The sequence below is a fragment of the Prionailurus viverrinus genome, chromosome C1, assembly GCF_022837055.1.
Source record: "Prionailurus viverrinus isolate Anna chromosome C1, UM_Priviv_1.0, whole genome shotgun sequence".
Classification (NCBI taxonomy): domain Eukaryota; kingdom Metazoa; phylum Chordata; class Mammalia; order Carnivora; family Felidae; genus Prionailurus; species Prionailurus viverrinus.
This window is the reverse complement of record NC_062568.1, coordinates 193,638,082-193,656,110: the sequence shown is the minus strand read 5'-3', so window position 1 is coordinate 193,656,110 and position 18,029 is coordinate 193,638,082. Positions and strand designations below refer to the sequence as shown.

The following is an 18,029-nucleotide window of genomic DNA, read 5'->3' as shown; positions in this document are numbered from 1 at the left end:
GTAGTTGGATTGGCAGTTGATTTCTCAATATCAACAGTGGAAGCCAGTCAAAGACTGTCTTTAATGTCCTAAAGGACAATAACTGCCTATGTAGGATTCTAAACCCAGTGAAAATAGATATCCAGAATGAGGGCTAATTAAAGACATTTTCAGTCAAAAGTGAGTTTACTCTCAGCACACCTTACTTAACATTCTAAAAAATGTACTTTAGGGAAAAGGACAGTGAGCTCAGATGGAAAGTCTGAAAAGCAGAAAGGAATGAAGAGCAAAGAAAGTGGTAAATATGTGAAAAGACAAACCACAAACAGAGAGAAGATATTAGTATATGTATACCTGACAAGGGATTAGTAGTAACCAGAATATAAAAAGAGTTCCCATGAATCAATATGAAAAAGATACAACCCAATAGAGCAGTAGTTTCTCAGACTTTTTGATCTCAGGACCCTATATTACACTTAAAATTATTAGGGACGCCAGAGAGCTGTTATTTGTATGAATGGTATCTACTGATAAATACTAGAAATTAAAACTGTGAAGTTTTAAAAATGTTTATTCATTTACAAATAATAAACCCATTACATATTAACATAAATATAAATTAGATTTTCATTAAAAATAACTGCTTTTGGATGTACTCTGGTACATCCAAATCTGTTGGTCTGTTTTGTATTTTGATTGGATCTTTTATCCACATATGATTTTTATATCATGTATTTATCATTTGGAAGATATTGATTCCCCAAGTTATGCAGGTCTTCCAAATGTTGATATACTTCAGTATACAATATCAAAAGGTAATATAGTTATCTTCAGTTTTATCAGAAAAATCTTTAAGAGACTTTGAGAGAGTTGTGAAACTCTTAAGTTCACAAGTGGTAGATACAAATTTTCCAGCATTCTGGTTTTTTTATTTGAAAGCTAGATTTTTTTTAAGTTTATTATTTATTTTGAGAGAGAGAGAGAGCGAGCGAGCATAAGTTGGGTAGGGCCAGAGAGAGGGAGAAAGAATTCCAAGCAGGCTCCTCCGCGCTATCAGCTCAGAGCCCGATCAGGGGCTGGAATTCACAAACTATGAGATCGTGACCTGAGCTGTGATCAAGAGTTGGAGGCTTAACTGACTGAGCCACCCAGGTGCCCCTGGAAGCTAGATTTTTTTATCACTGGCAACACACACTGTCCGTTGTTGTCCTTGAGGTGACAAGCCTACATTGTTCATCTTCAAGAACTTATCTGCCAGGGGCGCCCGGATGGCTCAGTTGGTTAAGCATCCAACTTCAGGTCAGGTCATGATCTCACAGTCTGGGAGTTCAAGCCCCGCATCGGGCTCTGTGCTGACAGCTCAGAGCCTGGAGCCTGCTTCGGATTCTGTGTCTCCCTTTCTCTAACCCTCCCCCGCTCATGCTCTGTCTCAAAAGTAAATAAACATAAAAAAAGAAAAAAAGAACTTACCTGCCAAATACCCATGTGAATAACCATAGGTTGTTATACATATATCACACATACAGAAGTTTGTAATTATATATATAGACAAATTTTATTAAAAGTTTACATATTTTTTAAAGTTTGTAACAGTTTTATATATAAATTATATTAAATATGTAAAATGATGTCCCCTAAAAGGAAGTAGCTAGTTCAGCCAGCAGCTCAATTACACATGTGCTTTTCCTGGAGACAAGCATTGGATTTCTGTACAGCACAGAAGTGCTTTGTGTGTACGTCAGGTCTCATACGGAATGTTTTAAAGACCTGTATCGAGGTCTTGAGATATACTTAGTTTATAATTTCAATGGCTTCATTAAGGACGAACTGGCTTTTTTGTGTATAGTGATGAAGAATACAATAACAGTAGTGCAGTTTGGTGCCACTGCCTTGCATTTGCATTAAAATGCCAGCAGTTTTATCCACCATTGTTTTTGTTCCATGAGTGTAAACATCAACACAGTGAAAACGGCAAATAACATCTTAGTATTATTTTAAATAATGGTCAAGTGGAGAGGTACTCAACTTCTTCAGTAGTTATGAAACTGCAAATTAAAACCACAATGAGGTACTATTTCATGTCCAAAAGTAGGGCAAAAATTTTAAATTCTGTGAACACTGAGGGTAGTTGTTACAGATACGATACAACAGGAACTTTGTTGGCCAGTTATAGTCTGAAGTGGCCAGTTATAGTCTGAAGTGAAGCAGACTGGCCAGTTATAGTCTGAAGTGGCCAGTTATAGTCTGAAGTGAAGCAACCCCTGGAAAACATTTTGCCTGTAACTTCAGAACACATCAGTTCTATCCTAGAGAAAACTGTAAATTTTTATATCAGGATATATGTATTAGAATGTTTACAGCAGCATTTTTTGTAGCAGTCAAAAATTGGAAACCTCCAAATGTCCATCTGTTGTAGAACAGATAAATGCATTATGGTGTGTTCACATACTATATAGCTAAGTAAGGAGATGCATGAACCACAGTTATATTCAGCATCAGGAATGGATCTGGCACAATCTGGTTGTGATCCAATCAAAGCATGAAAGAATACAAACAGTGTGTAACTCCATGTGAAGTTCAAAATCAGGTAAAATGGTATTAAATACGGATACATATCACTGTATTAAAAATACAAGAAAGTGATCACCATAAAGTCAGGGTAGTATTACTTTAAGGGCAAGGGAGGGGGTTTGTAATTGGAGAAGGGCACATAGGTAGGCTTGAGGACACTAGCAAGGTTTTTGTTTCTTTCTTGATCTGGGGAAAGAATAAAAATTAAAAAAAACAACCAAAAAAACCTCACAGTGTTCCTCTGGATGGGTTGAATTTTGAAATTTTCTCCATTTTGTTTGCTCTTTTAATTATTGCTATTATAAAAAGGCAATTTTTCTAATTGGAATAGATTGCTCTTTTAAAATCTTTTCTTGTTTTTAATATATGCATTAGACAGATTTTTGAACTGAGTCTGCCACTTTAGTGCCTGATATGCCATAAATGTCCATTTAAAAAAATCTTCACATGTTGTGAAAGTTTGTTTCCTTGCAAGTTTTCAACTCTTTCCCTTATTCTGCCTCCAGATAGATTGTAAAATAGGTTATCATGATTACTGTTTACTCCTCTCTCCTACCCATGTTCTCTCTGTCCTGTTCAGTAGGGGTGCCGTTCTGAGCCCAGATATGCTTTTAGCTACTTCACACCCATTTCCTAGTCGAGACAGATTGCCAGAGGCCTGTGTCATCTTACAGATCCTGTTGGAGCCAAGGAATGTTGCTTCTTTATACTGTAGCGAAAGGGAGCATTGTTTTGTGTGTCTGTGACGTATTTCTGGATAACAGCAGCAATAATGCCATCTGCTTTCTAGGCGGAAGAGAGGCAAAGAGAGGAGCAGCTCGTCTCATTTGATGGGTAAGGAATTATCCATACAGCCTGCTGGCTGGTAGAGATGGGATTCTGTACGTTTTACTCACCTCTAATTTTAAAAAACAATACAGAAAAGAAGGAAAAATAAAGGGAGATGTGGGGTGAGTATAATCCACCAAATAAAGTTAAAAAGTCAAAACCGTGGGCTTTTCTAAGATCTTTGAATTAGGGAAGGAATAATTTCAAGGTGAATAAAAAAGCCAAAGGAATCCCTGATGCCTTTGTGTTGGGAAGAGAGCTTGGCTCCCTAGGAGTGAGTTTTAACACATGAATCTACAGATTAGGATTTTACCTCTAATTCAGATTTAAGTTTTTCAAAGTCCTTGGGTCTCTGTTTACCCATCTCTAAAACGGAAGCAACTCATTCTTTTAGGAGCAGTACAAGGAAAAAAGCAAACAATTTGCACCTGAAAGACATCTTCTTTTTTCACTTCTCCAAACTGAATTAACCAATTGCATAGAAATGTATTTGTGGTATTCAGAACTTAAAATGCTTTATCATAGGTACGTATCTGTCTCTCCCCACTACACTGTGAGCACCTCAAAGGTGTGTCTGGTGGGATCTATTTTATTCAGTTTTGTATCTCTAGCGCATGGAGGAAACCCTTTAAATACCGTGGAGATGATGTCTGACTTATGCCTACTATTGGGAAAATGCTTAATACTGGATTTCCAAAGTGTTTTATGTCTAGTATAATATGTAGTGTGCCTTTTTTCTAAATATGGTACCTGAAAAGAAGAGTTAAAACATTTCACTAGCTTTTTATTTTAGTTTTCTTTTGAGAGGCGTTTAACCCAAAGCATAACCTCAAGGAATTTTCTGAAAACCAGAGGATGTGATTCTGTTAGACAAATTGGAAAAGCACTGACAGATCACTTAGCCTGCTCTCCTCCACCCATTTAGTACCCGGGAGACCAACACAGCTGGCACTTTGAGAGGGGATGGGCCAGTATGCTTCATTGACTTCAAGTCTCTGTCCGCTTTCCTTGTCTAGTAAGCCCTGGCAAGATTGCAGAATGTGTACCCCCAGCTGGAAAACAGCAAGGAGTCCCGTCCCTTATAATCCTGCTTCATCTCTGTTTTGCCCATGGGAGCTGAGACTTTGTTTTCTTGGTGTTATCAGCTCTTCGCCTCCAGATAGGAAGAACATGGCCCTCAAGGACTTTGTATTGATACCAGAGGCGTTCGAGCCCTAGTAGTGTCCTTGGATAGGCTCTGCTGGTAGTCGAGGTGTTGTAGGCGTCTCGTGTACACCTTAGAGAGGAGGAATCAACTAATGTGCTTGTCTCCTTGCAGCCATGAGGAGTGGAACCAGATGCAGAGCCAGGAGGATGAGGTGGCCATCACTGAACAGGATCTGGAACTTATTAAAGAGAGAGAAACAGCAATTCGGCAGCTGGAGGTGAGAGCCAGGTTGTGTTGTTTGTTTGACTCCGTGTATCTGCACTCTAACCCACCTGGATTTTCTCTCAGTGATTATGAAAAAGCATGAAATGAGTCCTTATGTGATTTGTATATTATATCTCAGTGTAATCATGGCGAATTTGAACTACTCTTAACGACAGTACCGGCCACGGTGCCCAAAAAGACTCAAATCCTTTCTTCAATTACCATATCTTACATGGTGTCCACGAGAATGACAGAGCAAGGCATGAAGAACAGAGCAAGGAAAACATATATTTTATTGCTCGTTAATACTTTGCCCCTAGACCTCTGTGTCAACTTCTAGATCGGGTAGGAGTCTATGGAGAGAGCCTCTTTGCTTAATCTGAGTACCTCAGAATAAAGGCAGACCAAAAAGTTTGCTTAATTTTTGTGCCTCCCAAAGTCCAGTCCCAGGTTGTGGATATGAGTTCAGTGCAGAGAAACAGGAACAGTTTTTGAGGTGGGGGTTGAGGGAAAGGTCTCGAGGCCTTTCTTACCTGATTTTCAGGTTAACCTTAACTTATGTAGTGACCAGCATATTCTTTTTTTTTTTTTTAATGTTTATTTATTTTTGAGAGAGAGAGAGCATGAGCACACACAAGTGGGGGAAGGGCAGAGAGAAAGGGGGACAGAAGATCTGAAGCAGGCTCTGCACTGACAGCAGAGAACCAGTGTGGGGTTCGAACTCACAAACTGGGAGATCATGACCAGAGCCAAAGTCGGATGCTCAACCAACTGAGCCACCCACAGCAACCCCATGACCAGTATATTCTTAAACTTAAGGAGTTTTCTCCTCCACGCAGCTAGAAGACTGCCATCCCTGGGGGCAGTGGGGAGAGGGGGGCTGTAGAGAGGAGAAACTTGGAGCGCCTCTATGACCTTCAGCTGTGGCAGTGGCTCTGAACTCTGACTGTACCTTAGTGTCACTTGGAGATTTTTTTTCCAAATGCTCAGCTGTCCTCCCTTACCCACCAACTATTAGTTTCGATTTTGTGAAATTCCTATTTTTTGTATGTTAAAAATGGGCAGATATCCACAAGAAGCCCTGGGCATGGATTTTTTTTTTTTTTTTTTTTAACAAACCTACCAGGTGATTATAATGGACATTCAGGGTAGAGACTCACTGCCCTAGAGACCATTGGTGTTTGTGTTTATTTTTTTTTAATGTTTATTTATTTTTGAGAGAGAAAGCATGAGCAGGGAAAGGGCAGAGAGAGAGAGAAAAAGAGGATCCGAAGCAGACTCTGGGCTGACAGCAGAGAACCCAATATGGGGCACGAACTCACAAACTGAGAGATCATGACCTGACCCAAAATTGGACACCCAACCAGGCGCTCCTGTGTTTTATATATATATAAAATAAAATATTTATATATATATAAAATAAAATATTTATATATATATAAAATAAAATATTTATATATATTTTATATATATTTATATATACATATTTAAAATAAAAATATATGTGTGTATATATATATATTAAATATTTATTTATTTTTGAGAGAGAGACAGAGTATAAGTGGGGAAGGGGCAGAGAGAGAGCAAAACACAGGATCCAAAGCAGGCTCCAGGCTCTGAGCTGTCAGCACAAAGCCTGACATGGGGCTTGAACTCATGACTGGTGAGATTGTGACCTGAACTGAAGTTGGAAGCTTAAGTGACTGAGCCACACACATACACACACACACACACACACACACACACACACACACACACGTATATAATTTTTACTAATTTTTATTTGTAATTTTTTTCACTTTTTTATTTTCTTTTTTAATTTTTTTTAAGTGTCTGTGTTGAGATGGAACAATTCATCCTCAACTGTGATGATTTTATTGTCTTCAAAGATGTCTTATTTTTTCTCTTTTTCACCTACTGCAACTAATCATCAACTTGGTTCTCTGACATTAGAAATACTGTTCTAGCAGAGAGTCGAGTGAGACATGGAGCTAAGGAAAGGAGTGTAAGGTGGTGGATGTCAGGAGCATAGTGGGCACTTGACAGATTCAAGAACATTAAGTCCAAATGCCTTAACTGGGGCTGGATTTTCCTCTCCAGTCATTTCCTACATCTACTGTACAAACCCTATTCTTTTTTCTTTTTTTAAGTTTATTTATTTTGAGAGAGAGCGTGCGCGCACACGCACACAGACACGCACACACGCATGCACACAAGTGGGGGAGGGGCAGAGAGAGAGGGGGAGAGAGAGAATCCCAAGCAGGCTCTGCACCATCAGTGCTGAGCCCAATGCAGGACTCAAACCCACGAACCGTGAGATTGTGACCTGAGCCGAAGTTGGACACCTAACAGGCTGAACCACCAGGTGCCCCACAAACCCTATTCAAATGGAAAAACAACACAGTGTTGTGTCTCCTCGACTCTCACACTGCACTTCTAACATTTCTGGCCACCAAACGTGGGCTTTATCCACATGAAACAATTCTGTAACACCAGCTGGGTGTTTTACAATTTAACCCAATTCTGACACTGTCTACCTGGAGTTAGCATCAGATCCCACAGGTTAAGGGCTCAATCCCACAAGACTGCATCCTCTCCACAACTTGGGGAGCCAGTTGTAAGTCTAGGTTGTTACCTGTGCTTCTGACAGGCTGTCAATTGGAGGTTCTCATGGCCTTGGCTTTGATTAATTTGCTAGAGCAGCTTAGAGCTTAGGAAAACAGTAGGTTACTGCTTTATCATAAAAGGTTACAGCTCAGGAGCAGCCAGATGAAGAGATGCACAGGGGAATGTGTGTGGAGCTTCCATGCCATCTCCACGTGCACCACTCTACCAGGACCTCTGTGCTCACCAACCCAGCAGTGTTCTCAGTCCTGCCATTTAGTATTTTTGTGGAGGCTTCTTTATGTAGGCATGGTTGATTAAATCATTGGCTATTGGTGGTTGAGTCAACCTCCAGCCCCTCTGATGAGAAGATTGGTTCCCCTGGCAACCAGCCCCCATCCTGAGGGGCTTTCCAAAAGCCTTGTTCTTTTTTTTTTTTTTTTTTTTTTTTAATTTTTTTTTTTTTTTAATTTTTTTTTTTTTTAATTTTTTTTTTTTTTAATTTTTTTTTTTTAACGTTTATTTATTTTTGAGACAGAGAGAGACAGAGCATGAACGAGGAGGGTCAGAGAGAGAAAGAGGGAGACACAGAATCCGAAGCAGGCTCCAGGCTCTGAGTTGTCAGCACAGAGCCCGACGCGGGGCTCGAACTCACGGACCGCGAGATCATGACCTGAGCCGAAGTCGGCCGCCTAACTGACTGAGCCACCCAGGCACCCCCAAAAGCCTTGTTCTTAACATAAGCTCAGGTGTGGTTGAAAGGGGTTTCTTATGAATAACGAGAGATAATTTTATCTCTCTTATCACTCAGGAAATTTCAAGGGTTTTAACAGCTCTGCTCCAGGAACAGGATGAAGACTAAATATATACTTCTTATTATAAATCACAATTGCATACCTGTGTTGTAACCAAACTGGGCTCTTTGCTCTTTAACTCTGTTAACTTTTTGTTTATATGGCTTCTCCTTTGCTTTAAGGTACAACTCAAGTCCTACTTCTTCTGCAAGCCTTTCTCTACACTCCTTACTGTACTATTTACTAGTCACTTCCTATATAATGACTTATAAAGAAAAGTACTGATCCCACCCTCTTCCATCCCACCCTAGTAGCTAGTCAGTCTTTCTGTATCTACAGCAACTAGCAGACTGTGCCAACTACAGTAGACTCTTAGCAAGTAATTGAGGCTTTGAGGTGCTGGTAAGAACTAGTCTTGCTAAGCTATGATTAGGAAGTCATGGCTTTCAAGGCATTGTTTTTTATTGTGCCATTCCGAGAAGCAGTATATTGCAATTGAAAGAGCCTGGACTTGGGGCACCTGGATGGCTCAGTCAGGTAGGCATCTGACACTCGATCCCAGCTTAGGTCTTGATCTCAGAGTCATGAGTTCGAGCCTCGTGATAGGCTCCATACTGGGCTCCGCGGAGCCTACTTATAAGGAAAAAAAAAAAAAGAGCGTAGGCTGTAGAGATATTCTGGCCCCAACGCTTAGTTTCCTCACTGACCAGCTTTGTGACCAGTTATATAACCTCTCTGAGCCTTATTATCCTCAGAGATACTTGACTTCATACAGTTACTGAATAGTTAATGTAAATATCATAGAGGCATAGTAACATAATGAAAATATCATGAACTTTTCGTTCTCAGCTCTGCCACTAGCTATCTTTGAGACCTCGGGACAAGTCATAAACCTCTCTGAGCCCCAGTTTTCTGTACAATGGGGATAATATATGTTTCAATTTGTTGTCATGGGTACCAACTAAGTAATGATTAATAATAGCTAACACTTATGAAATGCTTATCACACAGTTCTGAGAACTTTATATCAATTTATTTAGTACTTCTGTGCTTTAGTATGAGATGGATACCGTCATTACCCACATTTTAGAGGGGCTGGCCCAAAATGGTACAAGACTGTGGAGGATTAAATTCACACAGCAAGACTGTGGGTCCTCTCTAGCTGACATTCAGACTCTAAGAGTCTGTGCTGAATTATCTACCTGGTATAGTTCTTGGCACTTAGTAGGCATTTAGTAAATGTTAATTAACATTATTTTTCATTTTCAGTTTGTGGAGAAAGCATGATTTATGAGCCTTAGAAACACATGTTATGTTTATAGCCAAAATTTTAGCTAAGTAGAGGAACTGAATTGTCTAACATGTTGCCTAATATTAACTATTTTTTGTGTTCCTTAGGCTGACATTTTGGATGTCAATCAGATATTTAAAGATTTGGCCATGATGATCCATGATCAGGGTGATCTAATTGGTATGTATCATTGATACCTTTACCATAAGGTGAGTTAATAGTAGTATTTGTGTATGAGGAAGTCAGTAAGATGTGTCTTAGGAATTTAGGAATGCCATTTAAAAATTATTAAATTTGGGGCACCTGGGTGGCTCAGTCGGTTGGGCATCCGACTTCAGCTCAGGTCATGATCTCATGGTTCATGAGTTTGAGCCCTGCATTGGGCTCTGTGCTGACAGCTCAGAGCCTGGAGCCTGCTTCAGATTCTGTGTCTCCCTCTCTTTCTCTGCCCCTCCCCTGCTCGCACTCTGTCTCTGTCTCTCAAATATGAATAAATGTTTAAAAAAATTTTTTTAATAAATAAAAATTAAAATTATTAAATTCATTTTCTTAGCCCTTTTCTTATAGTGTCAAATGTAGATGCAAAAGTGAGACCCCCATGAGAACTCAGCTCACTTGCCATAGCCTCTTTATTTATTTATTTATTTATTTATTTATTTATTTATTTTTTAATGTTTGCTTATTTTTGAGAGAGAGAGAGACAGAATGTGATCAGGAGAGGAGCAGAGAGAGAAGGAGACACAGAATCTGAAACAGGCTCCAGGCTCTGAGCTGTCAGCACAGAGCCCGACTCGGGCCTCGAACTCACAAACCGTGAGATCATGACCTGAGCCAAAGCCTGACGCTCAACCGACTGAGCCACCCAGGCACCCCTCTATAGCCTCTTTTTAAGTCTTTGGCTGTTTAGGAAAATAGCTGTTGGCTTCCTAGCTTTTATCTCCAGAAACTTGCACAATTTTGGGATTAGTAACTCTTTTTTTAAGCTTTTTTATTTGGAAATAATTTCAAGTTTAGAAAAGTTGCAAAAATAAAAATACTACAGGAACTCTTTTGTAACCTTTACCCGGATTTACCTCTTAATAACGTTCTACCCCATTTGCTTTATATTTGCTCTAAGTCTTTTTCTCTAAATATATATGTGTATACATGATTTTTTCTGAAGCATTTGTGGGTCAGTTGCATACTTCATAACCCTTTACCACAAAAAGAGTTCAGTATTTATTTCCAAAGAATAGAGCTTATTCTCTTACCCAGTTAGTAACTTTTGATTTCATGGCTGGATAGCTGGATAGATGGTGGTCAAACCAGAACCCACAATATCAGGAGTGTGTTTAATTTGCCATCTTGAAACATCGAGTGTGGTAAAATCATCCACTACCCTTCTTTTTCTTTGCAGACAGCATAGAAGCCAATGTGGAAAGCTCAGAGGTACATGTAGAAAGAGCCACTGATCAGTTACAGCGAGCTGCCTACTATCAGGTAAAAGCAGGTACCAAAGAAAGTCACTGTGCTGCAGATTTATGGGCCATCACAGCTCATTGACACGTTCAGAACAGCTGCAGCCTTTTGCCTGTTAGGTTTGAGCTGGAGGCAAGTGGTCATAATTGCTGTCCCAGTTCTGTTTTTAGTATTTTCCTCCACAGAGAAATCTACAAAAAGACATCAAACCTTGAATAAACTTACACAGGAGCGTCACTGCTACGAGGCTAACCCCATAAGGTAGCATGATACCTAAATCTGGCATAAGGCTAATTTTATATTCTGAGCAGCTAAAGTTTGTTTCGATTAGTATAGTAATAGGTACAAAGTAGGACTTTGCAGATACTTTATGTTGACTGTTGCCACAGAGGATGGACATAAAATCAATTCCAGCTGCTATTTGTGAATCATTAGGGGTTTATCATTTGGGGGTTCTTTTTCTATGAATAAGTAGAAGTTAATTGTTGTACTTGGTATGAAATGATACTCTTTTACATATTAGCTGAAACTCCGGATTTGTGACCTTTATCTGGATCTTTGTCTCAAACACGCTGAAGGAGCTACTGTTCATTTCCTCTCTGTTTGGTGCTATATTGCTTTTAGAAATAGACAGCATTTCAGCCATTTTCCATGTTCCTGGGTTAGTTATATTTTACCCAGAAATGTTCTTAAAGAAATCTGTATTTAATAATAGTGTTTCCTTTTAAAAACTGAGTGATGGCAACTTTAGTGTCAAACAGTAAAGGAATTATGAAGTAAATTACACACATCCACTCAATATTATATTGTGTGGGAATTAAATTTTTATGCTAAAATGTTAAGTGAGAAAAACATCATACAGTATGATCCCAATTCTGTCAAATAACGATATGCATCGATAAAAAAGATCATAAGGAAATAGAATCAAAATGTCAGCAGTTTTATCCGTAGGTGATTATTTTCTTTCTGCTTGTCTGTATTTTTTACAACAAACATAAAATTTTATAACAGGCATAAAACGTTTATTAAAATACACATGCACAAGTGACTTACTTTATTACAACTAATGCCTAGCAGCAGAGGTATAAACAATCCCTTTGCAAAAATGTGTTAGGAACTAGAACTCATACTGTTGCCTCTTGCTGCTGATAACTGTCGAGATTTGGGGCATGCCTCTCTCCGTATTCATGCATGGATAGAATTCATTTTGAATTACAAGGAGGCAGATTTATGAAACACCTTGGAGTCTTAGATAAGAAGAATTTTACTTGTTTCACGAGTGTCTCCTTACCTATTTTTCTCCTCAGAAAAAATCTCGGAAGAAGATCTGTATCCTGGTGCTTGTCCTGTCAGTGATTATTGTAATCTTGGTACTTATTATCTGGCAAATTTATAAATGAAGTCATTGCCTCAGAGCCGCCTTCTGCTGAGCTGTTTTCAAGGGCACGTGCTTCATGGAGTCTTGCCAGAACAAACTGATCACAAGAAGAGAGCATACACCAGAATGTCCTGTAATAATTTAGTTAGAAAATAACTACTAACTAGTCCTTGGAATTAGTGACCTATGGAGACAGTATTTATCAATTTACATATACATTTTATTGATTTCTCAAATTCAGAATTAATTTATGTGGATTTTGCTTTCTCTTGTGTTCTGATCACCCTTCATCCCAAGTGTTTACTGAAAATTCCATTCTAGATGTTCTTGTTTTGACAGGTGACACTACAGTCTTGTAATACTGTCATTTTGTGTGTATACTAGATTCACTTTTTTACTAGCAACTGAGACAGAATTTCTTTCTGACACCCAGCGCAGCGGAGTCTGTGAGAAACTATATTATAAGCCAGTACTTTTTATAATTTAACATTTTAATTTGAATTCCCAAGAAGCCTATTCTCTTTCTGCTTGGAAAGATTAGGACAGTGTATTTAACTGGAAAGTGAAACACTGCACATTTGATCCAGATTAAAAGTGTCTATGTGAGCTGGCCACTTATGGGGGTTCCTGTTAGTGGGGCTTAAAGTTTACTTTATTATTTCCTAATGTCATCCGCAGCAGTTCATCTGTACACACACTAAACCATCTTGTTCACTTTGATAAGAGGTTAATTTAATTAACATTACTGTGCTCTCTGGGGTCCCTCTCCCCATGTCTGTATAGAAAGGGAGAATTAGACAAAGCATGCTTTTGGAAAGCAAATAGGAATTGTTTGGAATGATTTAAACTTTTTGTTGTTGTTCACTTGTGGTTCTACATTCCTGGCGAATGATGAATGTTGCTGTCAAAAGGCTGCCCCTTACCCATGAGGGTTGCTGGCCGTTTGATGGCAGGAAGATTTTTAAAGGCTAGACTGAAGTTGGTTTAAAATTTATTTCCATGAACCTGGTGATACAGAAAAGGTTCATTTTTGTAAATAATACTGGTTTGGAATAGTGATGTTAGACTTACCCTAATTTATGAACAAGAGATTAATCTCCATGTGTAGTTTTAGACAAAAAAAAAAAAAAAAGTTTCAATAAAAGATTGCTGTCTTGTAATATAAATGTTGTCCACTTCCCTTTTCCACACAGGTCTAGAGAAGTTAAAGGGAATGTAATTTCTGTAGACTCACACACAAATGTGTTTTGGGCCAATTTCAGTTCATCCTTCAGTGAATTAGAGGATTGGGCTACCCTGGATATATTTATATTCATTTCTTCCACTCCCTTTAATGTTAATCTCCTTTTACCAAACTAATGTGAATAGTAGGGAAACAAGGGCCCAGATGCCTAAGTTTCTTTGTACTCTTGCACTCCTTAATACAAATAAACATTTTAAAAACTTTTGTAGTAAGTTTTTATGAGTTAACGTCCTGATGCGGTAGCTATGAGGTTATGTGCTGTCCTGAGAAACGTTGAGACCCGCAAGAAGCTGGAGATCGGGTGAGGGCTGGTTTGGAGGTGGAATAAGGGCCGCCGCTGCCCATTCCTTGAAAAACAGAATGGAGCTACTGCGGTGTCAGTGGCCCAAGCGGCAGCTTCAGGGCTAATTGCTTGGTTCTACAATCATGGGCCCTTCAGCTCCAGATTAAAGCTGGACTCGGATGCATCATTTGTAACATTTCAGGCAAGAAAACATTCTTGATTGTGAAAAACAATTTCAGTTTGGGTTAAATGAAGCTATCATAGTTCTGTTCTATAATACTATGTAATCTAGTGGTCGTGGTACCTAGTGGTCACGGGTAGCAAATATGACCTTGGCTAGAATTCAAATGGCCTGGAGTTTGTGGTAGTTGCCAAGAGGTTGTGGTAGGTGGTCTTAATAAACGTGTTCACAGAATCCTTATCTGTGCCTTGTTTGTCTTTTGGGGGGGGGGGGGGGAAGGGGGCATCATGGTCTAGGATGGTGGTTCTTAACCGTGGCTTCCCATCAGAAACTAAAAAATACTGATACCTAGGTGCCCCTGCCACGAGATTCTAATTCAGTTAGCTTGGAGTATATATAGCCTGGGCATTTAAAAGCTCTAGATAATTCTCATGTGTAACCATGGTTGAGAACCATTAGTTTGGAGGTCGAAAACTAGACGAGTGGGGTGCCCGGGTGGCTCAGTCGGTTAAGTGTCCGACTCTTGATTCCTGCTCAGGTCATGATCTCACAGTTCATGGGTTTGAGCCCCATGTCAGGCTCTGCACTGGTAGGGCAGAGCCTGCTTGGGATCTTCTCTCTTTCTCTGCTCCTCCCTTGTTCTCTCTCTCTCTCTCTCTCAAAATAAATAAACTTAACAAACGGGGGCACCTGGGTGGCTCAGTCAGTTAAGCCTCTGACTTCAGCTCAGGTCATGATCTCACAGTTTGTGAGTTTGAGCCCCACATCGGGCTCTGCACTGACAGCTCGGAGCCTGGAGCCTGCTTCCGATTCTGTGTCTCCCTCTCTGCTCCTCCCCTGCACATGCTCTGCCTCTCTCTGTCTCTCAAAAACAAACATTAAAAACAAACAAACAAAAACCCTTAGACCGGAGTACAGAAAAACTGAAGAATCTTGGCCCTGCCATTAAATCGCTGTAGTTATTTGGACAAGTCTTTCAATGTATGAGCCCCAAGTTTTCTCAGTACCTCTCTTCTAGCTGTAAAATTTTCTGATTATAAGGATCACGGGTTTGGCCTGAACATAACAAATTGCTTGCCCCTGTATTATTTTCATTTTCTCTTCCCCTTTCTCCTTCCTTTATGGAATGTTGTAGAAACACTAAGCAGACCTACCATTCTCTCAAGTGAATTAAAACTGTAGTACTATATAGGGTAAAGTAGAAATGTCATTCTGGGCCCTTCATCTGGGAATGCTCCAGAACAAGAACTTGGTAGCAGCTAGACTCCTGCTTTCAGAGAATGTTTTGTCTTGTCTTGTTTTGCTAAGGGGTGGTGATACACTGCCTTCTACCATTGGACAAAAATATCAAATTGGAATTACCATTGCGTCAGTGCAAAGTAAAACACCCTAAGTGTCCTCCATTCATTTTTTAAATTGAAGCATAATTGACCTACAATATTCTTTTTTTTTAAATTTTTTTTTAACGTTTATTTATTTTTGAGACAGAGAGAGACAGAGATGAACGGGGGAGGGTCAGGGAGAGGGAGACACAGAATCTGAAACAGGCTCCAGGCTCTGAGCTGTCAGCACAGAGCCCGACGCGGGACTCGAACTCACGGACCGCGAGATCGTGACCTGGCTGAAGTCGGACGCTTAACCGACTGCGCCACCCAGGCGCCCCGACCTACAATATTCTAAGTTTCAGGTATATAACATAGTGATTTGATATCTATGTACATTATGAAATGGTCACCACAAAGGTACCGTTACCACCTGTCACCAAAGGTTTTTTTTAATGTTTATTTTAGAGAGTGTGTGTGTGTGTGTGTGTGTGTGAGAGAGAGAGAGAGAGAGAGAGGGAGACAGAGGATCTGAAGCAGGCACTGTGCTGACAGCAGAGGGCCTGATGGGGCGCTTGAACTCACCAAGTAGAGATCATGACCTAAGCCAAAGTTGGACACTTAACCGTCTGAGCCACCCTGGTGACCCAAACAAAGTTTTTACGTTATCAACAATATTATCTGTGCTATGTATTATATCCCCATGATTTATTTTATAACTGGCAGGTAATAAAAATTACCTCTTAATCCCCTTCACCCATTATGCATACCCACAACCCCTCCCCACTCTGGTAACCTGCAGTTTGTTTCCTGTATATAGGAGTCTGTTTCTATTTTGTTTTCTTTGTTCATTTTTTTTGTTTTGTTTTCTAGATTCCATATAAGTGAAATCCTATAGTATTTATCTTTCTCTGACTTATTTAATTTAGCATAATACCCTCCACATCTGTGTTGTTGCAAATAGCAAGCTTTCATGTTTTGTGTGTGGCTGAGTAATATTCGTGTGTGTGTGTGTGTGTGTGTGTGTGTGTGTGTGTGTGTGTGTTCGTGTGTGTGTACACATACCCCATCTTTATTCATTTATCAATGGACACTTGGGTTGCTTCCATATCTTGGCCATTGTAAATAATGTGATTAACATAGGCGTACATATGTGTTTTTGAATTAGTGTTTTCATTTTTTTCAGATAAATACCTAGAAGTGAATTGCTGGATCATATGGTAGTTCTATTTTTTTTTCCTATTTTTAATTTTTTTTGAGGAACCTCCATACTGTTTTCCATAGAGGCTATACCAATGTGTGTCCCCACCAACAGTGCATAAGGGTTCACTTTTCTCCACATTTTCACCAACATTTGCTATTTCTTGTCTTTTGGGGACTAGCCATTCTGACAGGCGTGAGGTGATATCTCATTGTGGTATTGTTTTGTATTTCCCTGATGATTAGTGATGTTGAGCATCTTTTCATGTTGACCAGCTGCATGTGTTCTTAGAAAAATGTCTAGTCATGGGGCACCTGGGTGGCTCAGTCAGTTACGCGTCCGACTTCGACTCAGGTCATGATCTCATGGTCCATGAGTTTGAGCCCCGTATCAGGCTCTGTGCTGACCGCTTGCTCAGAGCCTGGAGCCTGCTTCAGATTCTGTCTCCTTCTCTCTCGGCCCCTCCCCCACTCACACTTTGTCTCACTCTGTTTCTCAAAAATAAATAAATGTAAAAAAAAATTTTTTTTAAATGTCTAGTCAGGTCCTCTGCCCATTTTTTAATTGAAAAAAATTTATATTGCATTGCATGAGTTCTTTATATATTTTGGATGTTAACCCCATATTGGATATATCATTAGCAAATATCTTCTCTCATTCAGTAGGTTGCCTTTCATTGTATTGATGATTTCCTTCACTGTATGAAAACTTTTTAGTTTGATATAGTGACATTTGTTTATTTTGCTTTTGTTGTCCTTGCCTGAGGAAACAGGCTAAAGTCAATGTCAAAGAGCTTACTGCCTGTTTTCTTCTAGTTTTATGTTTCAAGTCTTACATTTAAGTCTTTAACCCACTTTGAGTTTATTTTAATATATAAGAGAGTCTGGTTTTGCCGATACCACTAATTGAAAAGACTGTCTTTTTCTCCAGTATATATTCTTGCTTCCTTTGTTATCGACTAATTGACCGTGTAAGAAGTAGTTTTTCTTTGGACTCTCTATTCTGTTACATTGATCTGTGTGTCTATTTTTGTGCCAGTACCATACTGTTTTGATTACTATAGCTTTGTAGAGTTTGACATCCAGAAGAATGATACTTCCAGCTTTGTTCTTTTTGTTCTTCTTTTTAAAAATTCCATTCTTGGGGCGCCTGGGTGGCTTGGTCGGTTAAGCGTCCGACTTTGGGACTTCGGCTCAGGTCATGATCTCACGGCCCGTGAGTTCGAGCCCCGCGTCGGGCTCTGTGCTGACCGCTCAGAGCCTGCAGCCTGTTTCAGATTCTGTGTCTCCCTCTGTCTCTGCCCTTCCCCTGTTCATGCTGTGTCTCTGTCTGTCTCAAAAATAAATAAACGTTTAAAAAAAATTTTTTTTTTAAAAACTCCATTCTTTTTTAGGGGCGCTTGGCTGGCTCAGTTGGTGAAGCATGTGACTCTTGATCTCAGGGTGGTGAACTTGAGTTCCACATTGAGTGTAGAGATTACTAAAA

At 39.6% G+C, this 18,029-nt stretch overlaps 1 protein-coding gene across 3 annotated transcripts in view; it reads left to right on the top strand.

The window, feature by feature from the left end:
- Positions 1-13,759, top strand: part of STX12 (syntaxin 12) — a 42,973-nt gene extending 29,214 nt beyond the window's left edge. The window contains exons 5-9 of one of the 3 annotated variants that reach the window (XR_007154959.1): positions 3,341-3,384; positions 4,697-4,802; positions 9,586-9,777; positions 10,337-10,957; positions 12,244-12,309. Coding sequence is in view for 1 of the 3 variants with exons in the window: in XM_047872107.1 (XP_047728063.1) it covers positions 3,341-3,384; positions 4,697-4,802; positions 9,586-9,658; positions 10,875-10,957; positions 12,244-12,336 (399 nt within the window). In the remaining 2 variants the exon portion in view is untranslated. Of the gene's footprint in view, positions 1-3,340; positions 3,385-4,696; positions 4,803-9,585; positions 9,778-10,336; positions 11,011-12,243 lie in introns of those variants that run through there. The other 2 variants (XM_047872107.1, XR_007154958.1) reach the window with 2 other exon arrangements.
- Positions 13,760-18,029: the final 4,270 nt, after the last annotated feature.